General features: G+C 37.4%; 1 protein-coding gene across 3 annotated transcripts in view; it reads right to left on the minus strand.

Annotated features, from left to right (window-relative positions):
• nfatc2a (nuclear factor of activated T cells 2a) overlaps nucleotides 1-14,536 on the minus strand; it is a 176,463-nt gene that overhangs the window by 25,987 nt on the left and 135,940 nt on the right. For 2 of the 3 annotated variants that reach the window (XM_087994939.1, XM_043710246.2), the window contains exon 10: nucleotides 9,211-9,254. The exons of the other annotated variant lie outside the window; for it this stretch is intronic. In XM_087994939.1, the coding sequence (XP_087851065.1) occupies nucleotides 9,211-9,254 (44 nt within the window). The remainder of the gene's footprint in view (nucleotides 1-9,210; nucleotides 9,255-14,536) is intronic. 3 annotated transcript variants of the gene reach the window in all.

Consider the following 14,536-nt stretch of genomic DNA (forward strand, 5'->3'; position numbering starts at 1 on the left):
GAGAATGCCTTCTGTTAGCAAGATATTATTCAAACAAAATAAACATTCAGTTGGTCAGAGACACTGACTTGGCCAATGAGCAAAACTGCACCTTTCAAATCAGCTCACATTCAACTTGAAATCATTCTTTTCCACAATACCCAAGTATCAAAGCAGCATTTGATTATTTATTAGGATTAATCCTGTTTCATTTCAGATAAAAGCTGCCAATGTATCTGGAATTAACAACAGCAATGATATATAGATTGGACGAGCCACATAAATGCTGTGGTTTCAAGAGCAGATCAGAAGCTGACAATTCTGCAATGCATGACTCAACTTCTTACTCCCCAAAGCCTGTCCACCACCAATAGGGCAGAATTTGGGAGCGTCATGGAATACTCTCCATTTGCCTGGCTGAATGCAGCTCCAACAGCATTCATGAAGTTTGACACAATCTAGGAAAATGCCATCAGATTGGCACCCCATCTACCACCATAAACATCTGTTCCACCACCACGGGTTCACAGTGGTTATCCTGTGTACCATCAATAAGACACAAAGCAGCAATTTTTTGGCAACACCTTCCACACCCATGATCTTTATCAACTAGAAGAATGAGAACAGGCACACGAGAACAATCCTAATTGCAAGTTCTTTTCCATGGAGCACACTACTCTGACTTCAAACTAGATCACTGTTTCATAATATTTGCTGAGTTGAAATTCTGCAAATCACTAAGTAGCAACATGGTGAGCGAACCTACACCACAAGGACAACAGCATTTCACGAAGGTTCAGTACCACTTCAATAGCATTTGGAAATGAACAATAAACATTGGGTTTGGCAGTGATACACAAGTACCATAAAGGAATTAAAGGCTGACTTGCATTTTTATCAAATCCAAAATAACAATGGTTCAAAGGCAAGATAAAAAAGTACATTGGGAGTCAGCAAAGTGACAGGATTTATGGACTAAATTGGAAGAAAGTTCCATTTTGCAGAAGCAAAGCTGCCTAAGCACTCTGCCACTGGAAGTGGAGCAGAAAGGCAGGAAGTCAGAATTAATAATTAAAGGAATGTGTAGGCATGTAGAATTAGAGGAAGTTGCAAATACATTGGCAAGGTCAGTGGGAGGAAGGTCATGGCTATGTAGTGACTTACAAAGGGATGTTTAAAGTCAGCATGTTGAGGTCCAAGGGAGTTTTTCAACACAGGATTTATAGTTAAACAAAACTTAGTTTGGATAGATGTGTTAGAGTTAGCAGTAAGTTGTCCACCTCATTATATGTCTCAGGTAATTGATGGCCTTGGCGGGAATGTTGATCCTTGTATTTGTGTTCTCTAGATATTCCAGCATAAGCAGCTGAAAAGTTTAACTTCAAAATATCCGGCAGTTATTTCATTGCACATACAAAGTTCTCAACTGACCAAAAAAAAAGACTATGTTTTACAAAGCGCTCTCACTTCTTAGAAATACAAGAAGTTTGTGAAAGTGCTCTTCTAAATCCAATGGATGTCTGAAAGTGCAAAATTTTCTATTCTTATTAGACTGTCTCCTTCAATTTGTAGTATAGTCTGATGTCTGAGCATGAAGATTAATTTGTTTGGAAAACTTTTTTTTCCTCTTCTTAAATATTATTGAGGTAATTTCTGCCTATCACAATTTCTACCATGTTAAAATTGAATGTCAGACAAAGGAAATAGCTGTCTGAACAAATAGCCATGTATGGAGTTTAATTAGTGAGTAGGTACTTTTCATTTACTAATTTTCGGCTGGTAGTGTAATCTACTAGGGTTTGCACTTTGAATGTTCTAATAGTTTCATTCGCATATCTTCTTGCCTTTCTTAATGTGGCACAGGATTTGTGGTATAGGTGAGATTAGGCTTGTTATGTCTTTTGCAACCAAAACTGAACTGAACTACAACAACAAAATGAAGTGGGCATTTCATCCTTAATGCAAGTACGGCTTTATTCCATCCATTTGACAAGAGTTGTTTTATTATATTTTCTCTATTACTCTCTTTTTATTACACTATTACCTTATACCACTCACCTAAACACCATTCATTATAGTATTATTTAACACACTCACCTCACTATGACAATTGATGCATCATTTTACTATTACTTTATCCCAGTTACTTCATTACTTCACTCATACTGCTACACAATACTAAACTAATTTTACTTTAACACATTATTTTTTACTTTCATACAACTAACTTGGTTTGAAATTAAGTTTAAAATAAATCTGAGTCCATAAAGAATTGTCCAAGCATTAAAAACATCTTTTTATGTTTGAACTCAATCTGGAAATACATCAGCTTTGAATAATATTCATAAACACAAGAACAAAAGCAACATTTTAAAATCATTATCAGGATGTGATTTTCTTTTGGGAGCAGAAAGGTGATTAAGTTCTGTTTAGAAGATTGACCTCAACTCAATTCTGCCCCCAGTGAGTGGGAAAACAGGCATTTTGCAATGTTTAAGGCATTGCAATGGTTTCCTGAGCAAGGTATGAAACTGATACAGTTTGAGGTTGACAAAAAAGTACCCTGCTGAATGAAAAATTTCAATATGAATAATAATAGGTATTACACATTAAAAATCCCCTAAAATCAATACTGCATAGTAGACATGTGTATATAATTTGATACTCTTTTTAAACTCTTTTTATATACGAAGCTAATGCACATAAATCAAAGGTTTAAACACAGACTGTCAGCACCCAAGGAATCTATTTGTCTGTGCACCTTAATCCGAAATATACTTACAAATATTGCAGTAACATCTTTTGGAGAGGTAAAAAAAAAAGTGTATATTTAAGAAAAAAACATTTAGGGATATAAATATTCAGAGAGAATGAAAGGTTCAAATACTGGAAATAAGTGAGGACTGCAGATGCTGGATGAAGTGCTTATGCCTGAAACGTTGGATGCTGCCTGACCTGCTGTGCTTTTCCAGTGTCACACTTTTCGACTTTAAAAGTTCAAATACTTCAGGATAGGGAGTCCAAAATAGATGGTATAGGTTTAAGGTGATAGGGGACCAAAGGGGTAACATTTGCATGCAGAAAGTGGTGCATGAATGGAATGAGCTGCCAGAGGAAGTGATGGAGGCTGGTACAATTACAGCATTTTAAAAGGTGTCTGGATGGGTTCATGAACAGGAAAGGTTTAGAGGGATATGGGCAAAATGCTAGTAAATGGGATTAAATTAATTAAGGATATCTAGTCAACATGGACAAGTGGGGTCGAAGGTTCCATGCTGTACAACTCTATGACTCTATAATTTACAGGTGCAAGTCAATAAAGCCACAAAAGGCCCTACAGCATTTGGGTTTTATAAAAAGAAACATAGGACACAAGGAAAAAGAAGAAATACATTTGTATAAACTATGAGCTAAGTTTGCAGCTGGAGTACCAGCTGTAGAAAGATCGTAAAGGTGTTTAAACAACATTGGCCAAGATGATGCCATGGATAAGAAACTAGTTATCACAAAAGACTTAAAACACAGGAACTACTTCCTTTGCAACAAAGAAGGTAAAGAGGATATTTTCAATGTCTTCTGATTTGAGTGTCATTGATGAGGAATAATCAGAGAGGAGAAAGATGAAGAGAAATGTATTCATGAAATATATTGTTCGTGCATTTGATTCTTAGCCATAATGGGTGATTCAGACAGAGACCTTTCAAAGAAAGTTGGATATTTAAGCAGTGGAAGATAAACGACAATGAAAAGAGAGCTGAGCGATGGGATTAGTTTTGGATTGATTTGCCAAAAAGTTAACATAGAGACATGCAACAAGTGGACCTCTTTGGTGCTATAAACTGCTACGTTTCTATGTCCTAAAACTATTAAATTTACTCTATGTTTTCTCATCCCATCACCTTCATTCATAATAATTGACATTTTATAATTACTGCAGATTGCTAACAATTTAGGAATATGCATTATTTCTAACACAAATATACACTTCACATGAGCTGCACTGTGACAAAGTTCATCCCATTTACTACTATTTTGAATGTAACAATTAAGATTGATATACAGCAAATAATAATAATATATAGAGGAAGATAATAATATAACTACATTCTCTAAATTGTTATTTACTTCATTTCATTTTCTGTCATTAGTAACACTATAAAATTCACAATACTATTAATTCTGTTAACTTCACTGTTAACAGTAATGTACCATACAGAATCTGATATGTCCTGGTGTTCGACTTTGCTGTACCAAAAAAAAGACTGATGACTCTTCAGCCATATTCACAAACCGTGATGCCCCCATGGTATGTATGATTCTAGCAAATTAGATAGGTATAATAAAGAGAGGGTAAACATATTTAGACATAAAATTGGTTGCATTTTTAGATTATGCAACATTGACATTTTCATATATGTGAAGAGCTTAATTGAAGTGAAGTTTCTGTGCCACTAATTTCTTTCAAAATACTGGGACAGCCAGAATAAATATGACATTACATTGCATAAGGAGATAAAGTGAAGCTGAGTGTATACTTATTTGCATTTAAAGATTGTTAAGTCTGAATTTGCTTAGCATGGGAATAAAGAACATAATATGTTCCATAACAGATTATGAACACATCTCCTCTGTATCAAAAATTCTATTAAAATACTGGTCTATTTTATTAGATATGTATTAATTATTTTAAATGTTAGGAGAGCATGTTTATACTTCTCTATGGATGGATATGAAGCTCTTATTATCAGCCTCTATTTGCATCACTACCTTGGGGGGCTAAGTTTCTATTCTGAAATATAATCACATTTGCTGTGACCTATTACATACTTACAATGCAAACAAATTTGTTAAATGTGGACGTTGTATCTCCAGCACCTTTCCTGTAAATTTTTCATAGGAATTGCAGCCATTTTGATCACAAATCCACATAATATTGTAAAAACTGCACAACCTGCACAACTTCATACTCACACAATCGAATCTCATGTGTTGAAAATCCATTTTATGTCGATGTTACAGTGAATGAACGTTCGCATTGCAATTTTGTTTGCATTAGCTTCCACCCTTGGCATTGTAGCATTTTTTTCCCATGAGCTAATCAAATAATATCCCAAATGATGATAATGTTGTCAGACTTTCACTCTACGCTGAATGGGTGGAAGAGAATTAAATTCCAAAAATTTGAAACCCATCTAACTGCAAGAATTCAGGTTTGAATGCAGCAACCTGTAAGAGTTTTGGGAACAGGTGGTGGCAAAGGGATTAAGGATGGTGGCCTGCAATTGGATAGTATGTGAAAACAGTTATCAAACATTGTATGTCTCCAATTTGCAGCAGGTTTAAAAGGTTGCCAGCTGAGTTTTCCAGGGTTTTCCTAAACATGGCTGCTGAGTGAAGCTCAGAGAAGCAAGAATGATTACTACCCCTTGCCTCACCTCAACCTAACTAACTTGCTGAGATCAACACTCCCTCTGCATAATCAAGCAATCTCACTGCAATCCCTTGCACCACTCCTCACAGAGGGCCTGCTGACTGACTGACAAACACATCTCCTACCAGAATTTGCCCCTCTGTGATTATGTCTTCCTCTACCATCCCATGATGCCTCTGCCTCCCTTCTTCCTGCTGATTGGCTGTGACCTTCAGCACATGCTTCCTGCTCTAGCCAGCAAGCCTCAGAATCTGGATGATTGACAGCAGGGAAATAGGAAGAGAAAAAGTCAAAAGAGGTCATGTCAGTAAATTTGTCAGGATATTATGGCACTGCATTTCTAGCACACCTGGTCACTGTAACACATCCAACTTCCATCCCAGTTTCCTTCTTACAAATATCAGGGCCTACATAATGTAGCTTTGGCATTCCCCACCCTAAAAGCATCAAAACTGAGGGGTTTTTTTGTGTTACCATTTGACTGTGAAACCATACAGCAATGTCAAACTCGTGGGTGGTGTTTGCATGCTTTCAGGTACTCTGCGACATTCGTTACTGTGCGTCAGTTGCTGTGGTTTGAAAACTTTCCAGCATGGGGTGAAACGCTGACAGTGCATTCATAACATTGACTGAATATCTGTCTTGCTATCACCAGTCCTACTGAACAGAATCCTTTCCTTTGAATAGATTTTGCTGATTGCCACATAACCCCAGTTTAAAATGCAAAGATATTTTTCCCAATATTTTCAGTCATTTCTGATCAGTGAAATCAGAGCAGACTGGGTTAAACATTTCATCTGAAAACAGCTTCTATCTTTCCCTTTATACAGCACTTAGGTGTCAGTACTGATTCTGAATTCAAGTTCCTGGCGTGGGATTTGACCCACAACAAAAAGGTGAAAGTGCTACTTCTGAGGGAAGGCTCAAATTAGTTTCTCTGTCTCCTGCAGTTTCATTTACTGATTGCTTCATCAGGCCTTTACAATGCTGTAACAAAACTGATGATTCCTGCGGTCCTGAATGAAAAGATCTCAGTAAACATTAGTAACTTGATGGAACAGTGAGGAAGATTTCCTCTGCAATGCGTTTAAAGGCAGATTTACCAATTTCCAAGTAGAATCATGGAATGGCCCCCCTTCTGTGCTGTAATCTTTCAGCCTGTCGTGTATTTTCCAGCTCTCTGCAGAAAAGTTCACCTAGTCCCACCTCCTGCCTCTCCTGAAGTCATGCTTTTTTAAATTTTTCTAGTAAATGTCCAATTTTCTTTTAAAAGCCATAACTGGACCTTCCTCTATCACAGTCTCAGGCAATGCATTCCAGATCCTAACCTCTCAGCACACAAAAACATTTGTCCTCACATTGCTGTTGCTTCTTTTTCCACAATTGCTTAACAGTTCAGAGGAAATCTTTCTCTGTTCTTCACTTTAAACTGCTTCAGTATTCTGATATTTCAAATGACTTCCAACAGAAAAGAAAATCACACATTTTAAAACTAAATAACTTAACATTTATGTACCTTTTATACTAGATAAACTGAAAGACACCAGGAATCTCATTGTTAAAGTTCAACCATTGTGGAGCTACCAGCTTCCGATTGTCTGCCTGTGGTAGGGCTGTCAGATCCAGCAGAGTTCGGCATAAGTGCTTACACATATGTGCAGAACATTCACATCCACCAGTTAAATATACTGAGCACAGATGCAACAGGATACACACTCTCTGAACACTTAAATAAACTCTGGTTGACATTAACATTACACAGAGAAATTTCCCTATGCAACTTTCTGAGCATAAATAAATGTATTTAAGGGCTGCATGCAAGGAACTTGCATGTGTATTCCCCACCATTTTCCATCTATTCATTTTGATAAAAACTGTGGTGTCACACAACTTGATATGCCCACCTGGCAAAAGAGTCCCATGCCAGGAAATGCACAAAATCCAGAAGAGGTCTCATTGTGTTCATCAAACCTTTTGCAAACGCAGCTTGTTATCACGATAGAGTCATCCTCCATGCCTTGTGAAAGCCATGAGTGAGACTGCCTTCTCTAGGTGACCTCACTATGTTCTCCAGTGCTGTCTGCCCAGATGCAGCCTTGGAGATATACTGCAACATCACATCCTGACCGACAAACATATGACCCTCACAGTTTTTGCCTTGGTGTATCTAATAACTTCAAAAAAAGGTCAACCTGGTTAATATAGTACATTTAGTTAAAAGATGCAGTTTTACCAAAAAGGTGGACACTTGTTGGCTTTTTAAGAATTATTTGTGCCCTGTTCCCAGGACATCCCTGCTGCACTGATGCAAATTTTCCATTTTCCATAACCCATCAAGGAAATGGCAATTGTTTTTACATTTAAAAAATTGCAAATTGGAAAATATTTGTAGTACAGAAAAGGGTCATGTTCCTCCTCTTACAGCACCTGAAATACAATCAGTAGTTTAATTTGTTTTTGCAGCTCTCCAGGCCAATGAGAGTTATCGTCATATAAAAACATTTCTGTCATTGTCAAACATTGACATCTGAGTAAGAATTCCGAAAACACACTTCCAGAACCAAGGGACATTTTTACTTCATTCAGAATGTCACTGTACAAACAAACAAGATTAGATAAGCTTGTGACCTTTTGGACACACAAATTCCTGAGTAGTTTTTAGTGACTCATAGTGAAATGAGGAGCAAGGATGTGAGGCCGGTGGAATGTGGGTGGTATCAAGGAAAACATTCTATTACATGGCAACTCTGTACAATAACATTAACTTATCAGTCATGGAATGCAATACTAACAATAGACTGTGAACTAAATAGAGTTGCTATTTAATGTTTTCCCACTATTCTCAACAAAGCCCTTCCCTCAACTGGACGTACATCACAAGTATTAGCACTGACAAAACAGAAATCCCAGTATGGCTTTCATTAAAGAATAAAACTCAAAAATTGCTGAATGTCAAAATCTGAGGGCTACCTGCAAATCAAACCCTCATTAGTTTTTCTTTAGTTGTTCCAGAGTTGAAGAAAATGATCAAAAGGTTTAAAGTTTGGCAGGCCAGTAAGTGAATAAGAAGTACAGTAGATAGCTGTGCACAGCAGTTTACAAGAGCTGTTTATAGCGGGGAAGCCTTATTAAGCAATACAACAATCTTCTGCAAAGTGGCCATGCGTGTTTAATTTTTCCAACAACTTTTGCCACTGTAAACGCTCTGTGTTTAGGAGATCAGACATTTTGGAGGCAAACAGCTGAAAATAGGAGGGGGTGGTGTGGGGTGGTGGTGGATCCTGCCAGATTGGCAAAGTTTCTCATGTGGAAAAGAATGCTCTCAAAGGTCCCCCTACAGAATAAGAGCAAGTCAAGCCAGCAAGCTCTGCCAGAAATAACAAACAAAACGGCTTTCCCCATCCTTCCCGAGCAGTCAGCACCAGAGTATTACAACGGTTGCCATAGAGCTTACTTTGCTATCATAACAAATTTGATATCTCCAGTTATAAAAGAGTGCACTGTATTTTGCAGACTCAAAAATTAAATTTGTGTTGTTTTGTCAGAACTCCAGCTTATTTCTGTCTGGGTGCTATAGACAGGGACTCCCCACGTTAAAGCTCCAGTTTCTTTTCTTTTAGCTTGCATAAGCCATTTTTGCATTCTTTTTAAATTTTCTCACACATAACTTACCCTGAATATAATCTGGTCTCCATTCAATGCTCATTTTTCTACAATACATTATAAAAAGTATATCCCACTTGCTTTGCCTTTGTCGGCCATAATTCAAAGCTGTCAGGAATTAAATCTTCTCTACATACCTTATTAAAGTGTTCCAGTCTTTGGAAGAAGTCCCATGTAGTTTCTGTAAAAAAAACTCAGTTTCACTGGTGCAACTTAGTTTGGTAGGCCCTCAATTAAAAATGTGGTTGATTTCTATAATACTACAATAACTTTCTTTGCTAACTACCCTGATAGCAATTTATCTATTATGACAAGGCTGGAATATCTAAAGGACAATAATTTTCCATCTGGTCCATTTCTTTCAAATCTATCCATGATTGTAATGTACATACTCAAACTGGTATTAAACACACTACCATTTACAACTAGAACTGTAAATTGGCACTGATTGATTTCTGAGCATGGACTGCACAGGACTGATTTAAAAGAATGAATTAAATACGCTTGGCTGGACTAAATTCATTATTATGCATATTCTACCTTAACATTTAGATATATAAATTGTTAAGTCAACTGGATAAACTATTTCTGAATTGAAGTAGATGAAAGCAATGCATAAAAATTAAACAAGAAAAAAATTACAAGGATAGCAAAATCTAACAGCAATTAGCATGACTATGGGATAAATGTTCTGTTGTTTCAATTTTAACAGCATTGCATCTTGATAACAGGAGCAGCAAAGATCATTCATCCCCTCAAACCTGTTCTATACTTCATTAAAATCTTGGATATTCTATATGTGATCTCCATTCATATGTTTTTGCTTCATATCACTTAAAAATCATTAATCCCTATGAAAATATAATTTGAACCAGAATTTATTACCTTTTAAGATAGAGTGTGCTGGAATTCCACTACACTATGTCTGGAAAAGCATCTTTTGATTTCTCTCCTATGTAACCTTTCTCTATCTTAACAATGTGCGTAAATATTTTGGATTCGCTCACCAGAAGAAATAACTTCACTGCATGGAACTGATTAAATTTTGTTTTCATTTTGATTATCTCATCAGTGTACTTCTGGTATAATTCTGGGAGTGCAGTGCCTGAAACTGAAAGCTAAATTCCAGCTTAGTTTTACCGAGGTTCTTTACAATTGACACCATGTATTCTAACCTTCCTGAGATAAAGACCAATGTCCCACTTCTTCTTTTAAATCAATGTGTGTATTTTCATGATTTGCATATTTGAATACCCGAATCCTTTTGCTTCTCCACAGCTCCAAGGCAATATCATTGAAAAAATTATTTCAATTCATATTGTTCCCATCAAAAATGAATTATTTCCTACTTTATATTCCTGAGCTCCAATTGTCACAGTTTTGCCTGTTCACTTAATTTATATGCCTTTGCAGATTCCTGTTCTTATCCACACAAGTTACAGTACCTTCTAACTTAGGACCATATTTTCATAGAAGTAGGGAGACTCCATATACCTTTAAAAATAGTGGACAGTGCAGAGATCAACATCCCATTCCCAATTAATCCATTTTTTGCCCTGGGGGAAAGAACTGGAGCCTGACTCACATAGTAGCGAGTATTGTAAACATAGCAGGGCCATTTGAATTCAAACAGAGCTCATTTTGGCTGTTCCAACAGTAGTAATCTGCAGTAGGAGAGTCTTGATTTGGTGGTGTAGGTGGAAATACATTGGAAAGGCAGATAAGGTCTCTTTAAGTGTAATAATCTGAGAAATTTTAAAGACCCCTGTTTGTTAAACATAAAAATTGGCTAAAATGATCAATTAATGTTCAAAAACCACCATCTACTGGTCAGCCTTGATTGACAGGCCATCTGATGTAGGTTAGGAAAACATGACTACCTGTTCCTGCATTTCAATAGAGTTCTTTGAGATTTCCCATACTGCAATTTCCCTATTGCTTGCTCATGCTCATTAATAAGGTAACATGACAATTTATTGTCCAGTCTTTGAATGAACACTGCCTCCAAACAGGCAGAGGTCGGTACTGCATGAAGGGCTTTTTCCCGAAATGTCAATTTTCCTGCTCCTCAGATGCTGCCTGACCTGCTGTGCTTTGCCAGCACCACTCTAATCTTGACTGGGACAATGGGCTGAGAAGTGGCAGATGGAGTTTAATTCAGATAAATGTGAGGTGCTGCATTTTGGGAAAGCAAATCTTAGCAGTACTTATACACTTAATGGTAAGGTCCTAGGGAGTGTTGCTGAACAAACAGACCTTGGAGTTCAGGTTCATAGATCTTTGAAAGTGAAGTCGCTGGTAGATAGGATAGTGAAGAAGGCGTTTGGTATACTTTCTTTTATTGGTCAGAGTACTGAGTACAGGAGTTGGGAGGTCATGTTGTGGCTGTACAAGACATTGGTTAGGCCACTGTTGGAATATTGTGTGCAATTCTGGTCTCCTTCCTATTGGAAAGATGTTGTGAAACTTGAAAGGGTTCAGAAAAGATTTACAAATATATTGCCAGGGGGGTTGGAGGATTTGAGCTATAGGAGAGGCTGAACAGGCTGGGGCTGTTTTCCCTGGAGCATCGGAGGCTGAGGGGTGACCTTATAGAGGTTTACAAAATTATGATGGGCATGGATAGGGTAAATAGGCAAAGCCTTTTCCTTGGGGTCAGGGAGTCCAGAACTAGAGGGCATAGATTTAGGGTGAGAGAGGAAAGATATAAAGGAGACATAAGGGGCAACGTCTTCGCACAGAGGGTGGTACGTGTATGGAATGAGCTGCCAGAGGAAGTGGTGGAGGGTGGTACAATTGCAACATTTAAGAGGCATTTGGATGGGTATATGAATAGGAAGGGTTTGGAGGGATATGGGCTGGGTGCTGGCAGGTGGGACTAGATTGGACTGGGATATCTGGTCGGCATGGAACGGTTGGACTGAAGGGTCTGTTTCCATATGACTCTATGACTGCCTCCAAACAGTTGATTCAGAATTAACAAGTTGTAGCTGATGATTTCAAGGCCAATCTCAAGACATACTCATCTTTTACAATTCAGTTGCAGGTTTTAGGATGAAATTTGAAAAATATCAGAAAATGTTCCTGGACAGCTTGTCAGGTCTTCACCAAAATGAGAAATCTGAAATTTCCCTGAAGATTTCATCTAAGAAGGATAAACTCTTCGTGAACACAATATGGGCATTACGGAAAGAAATGAATTGATTCATCCTGGATACCTTGCAAAGGTTTCCTTCATCTGCAGGAAGAATTGGAGGAAGACAGGGGGTCAGACATAACCACTCCACATATATTTGGAGAGGAGGCCAGTAGATGGGGAGGTGGATTCCATTGTCCCCATGAGTACAGGACATCTTTCTTCTCAGAACCTCCAGTGCTACATCTGAAGACTTGCTCACTCTCTGTCTCAATTGCTGAGGCTCCCTGAAACCTGCCAATGTATTTCAGCCACTCTATAAGAGGGTATGTGAAGCCTCCATACATATTTCTCTATGAAAATTGCTTCTAATCAGTAACTGAGTGCAAAATCCTTAGATGTTTGTTTTAGCACCTCCAGGCAAATCCAAATTATGGTAATTGGCAATTTAATCATTGGTTTAGTGTCTACTTTTACCTTTTAAGCAATACAACATTCAAACTACTCAATAGCTCTAAATGAAACCAAGCAAAAATGACTACAGAATGACAGAAATGTAGAGATGCTACCAATGTTCAGTTTTTGTGAAGGTAATTGGTAAGAAGAGACAAACCTATTCACTCCCCAGCGAGCCAGTGAGTTTGTCCATTCAGTGTCTGAGCTATACATTCCAGGTATGTCATAGGTTTGATCCCTAATCTGTGCTAAGTTATTTTAAACTTTAGGTACGTATTGCAGCAAAGAAAAATCTCAGAGCACAACATACACTGAAGAATTCTGAAATGCAGTATCTGCTAATTTGTGGCAAACCTGATCGCTTGTCTTACCATTGCTATAACCAGACTCAGAATTACTTACTTACAGAGAGGAAGTCAGCCAGGATATAATTTCTGATCATTAACCTATAGCCACCCCTTCTGTGGATTATTAGGATTATTCTGATAACTGAAATTTCACTAGGAAACACTGCATCAGTGAAAACATGTTAGTATTGAAAATGTGACAAAGTACAAACAACATACTTAATATATCCTAGTCAATTCCTTCATGAGAATAGAACAGAAAGAAAGGGACCAAAATTGACAGATAAAATTAATTCTAAAGTATTCATGGAAGTTAGATATCATAATCAAAGCAAAATTGAGAACAGACACTATCATTATGAAATTATAAGTGAAGAAAATGATTGTCTATGGATCTAATGATAACCACTCAATAATAAAAAGAAAATTTAGAAGGAAATAGTGAAAGTGCTGGCCAGAAATATTTTTTAGCAGCTTAGAGTCATAAAGCAGCTGACATAACATTGTTTAATAAAAAGGTTGACCCATAAAGTCTAGCTTTGGGCTTCAGGGAATATGATGAAGATTCTTAAGAGATGTACAATTCAAAGACATTTGGAAAACAAATGGGAACACAATCAGCGAACATCAATGTTTGAGGTAAATTAAGTCCAAAATATTGACAAGATCAGGCTTCCAATCTAAGTGTCAACAAAAATGCAACGATCGTGACTGTTCAGATCTCCAACAGACCTTAGATGATACTTCAAAGGCAAATGATGAGAATTTTTTAAAAAGTTGTATAAATGGTTTAAAAGTTTTTTTTTTAAACCATGTTATTAATGGGAGGTATTCCAAAAAGAATTTAAAGATTGACATAGGACATGAGGAACAGTAATGAGTGTTCTACTCTTTTACACATTGTGTGACAGTCTGACTTTCATTATCTGCATATTATGCATTTGTGTGGGTTGCACAACAATGCCACGAACCATATCACAGCTGGTAATTCCTGTCACTCAGTGATCACAGTCAGGTTTGCCATGATGGTTCTACCTGTAAGTGACACAGCACTGCTGCAGAAATACAGGCATTGTGACAGCTGTTGGGATACTGACATTAACCTGCATGATTCTATAGCTGTGATCACACAAGAGCTGTACATTGAAGAAGTGAAAGTCTTTTTGATTTCAGTACAGTCCAGAGGTGACATGCTGAACTTAGAAAGCAACGTGTGTGCTTTCAGCAATCTTAACCAGACATGCTTTGTCTGCTCCTTCCAGGTAAGAAACCAGATGCATAAATGCTCTTACTAGTCACCTTCACAGCCAATGGCAACTTGTCTTTAATATTCATTTGTGGGATATGAGTGTTTGTGGCTAGGCCAGCATTTGTTTGTGAATCCTAACTGCCCTTGAAAAGGTGACAGTTGTTGCAGTTGCTGTAGTTGTTGGGGTATAGGGATGTGCACATTACAATTAAGAAGGGAGTTCCAGGATTTTGCCTCAGTGACAGTAATGGAAAATTGATATAGTTCCAATTCAG

The sequence above is a fragment of the Chiloscyllium plagiosum genome, unplaced genomic scaffold (assembly GCF_037043375.1).
Source record: "Chiloscyllium plagiosum isolate Xiang-an unplaced genomic scaffold, Cpla_swu_hap1 HiC_scaffold_15, whole genome shotgun sequence".
Classification (NCBI taxonomy): domain Eukaryota; kingdom Metazoa; phylum Chordata; class Chondrichthyes; order Orectolobiformes; family Hemiscylliidae; genus Chiloscyllium; species Chiloscyllium plagiosum.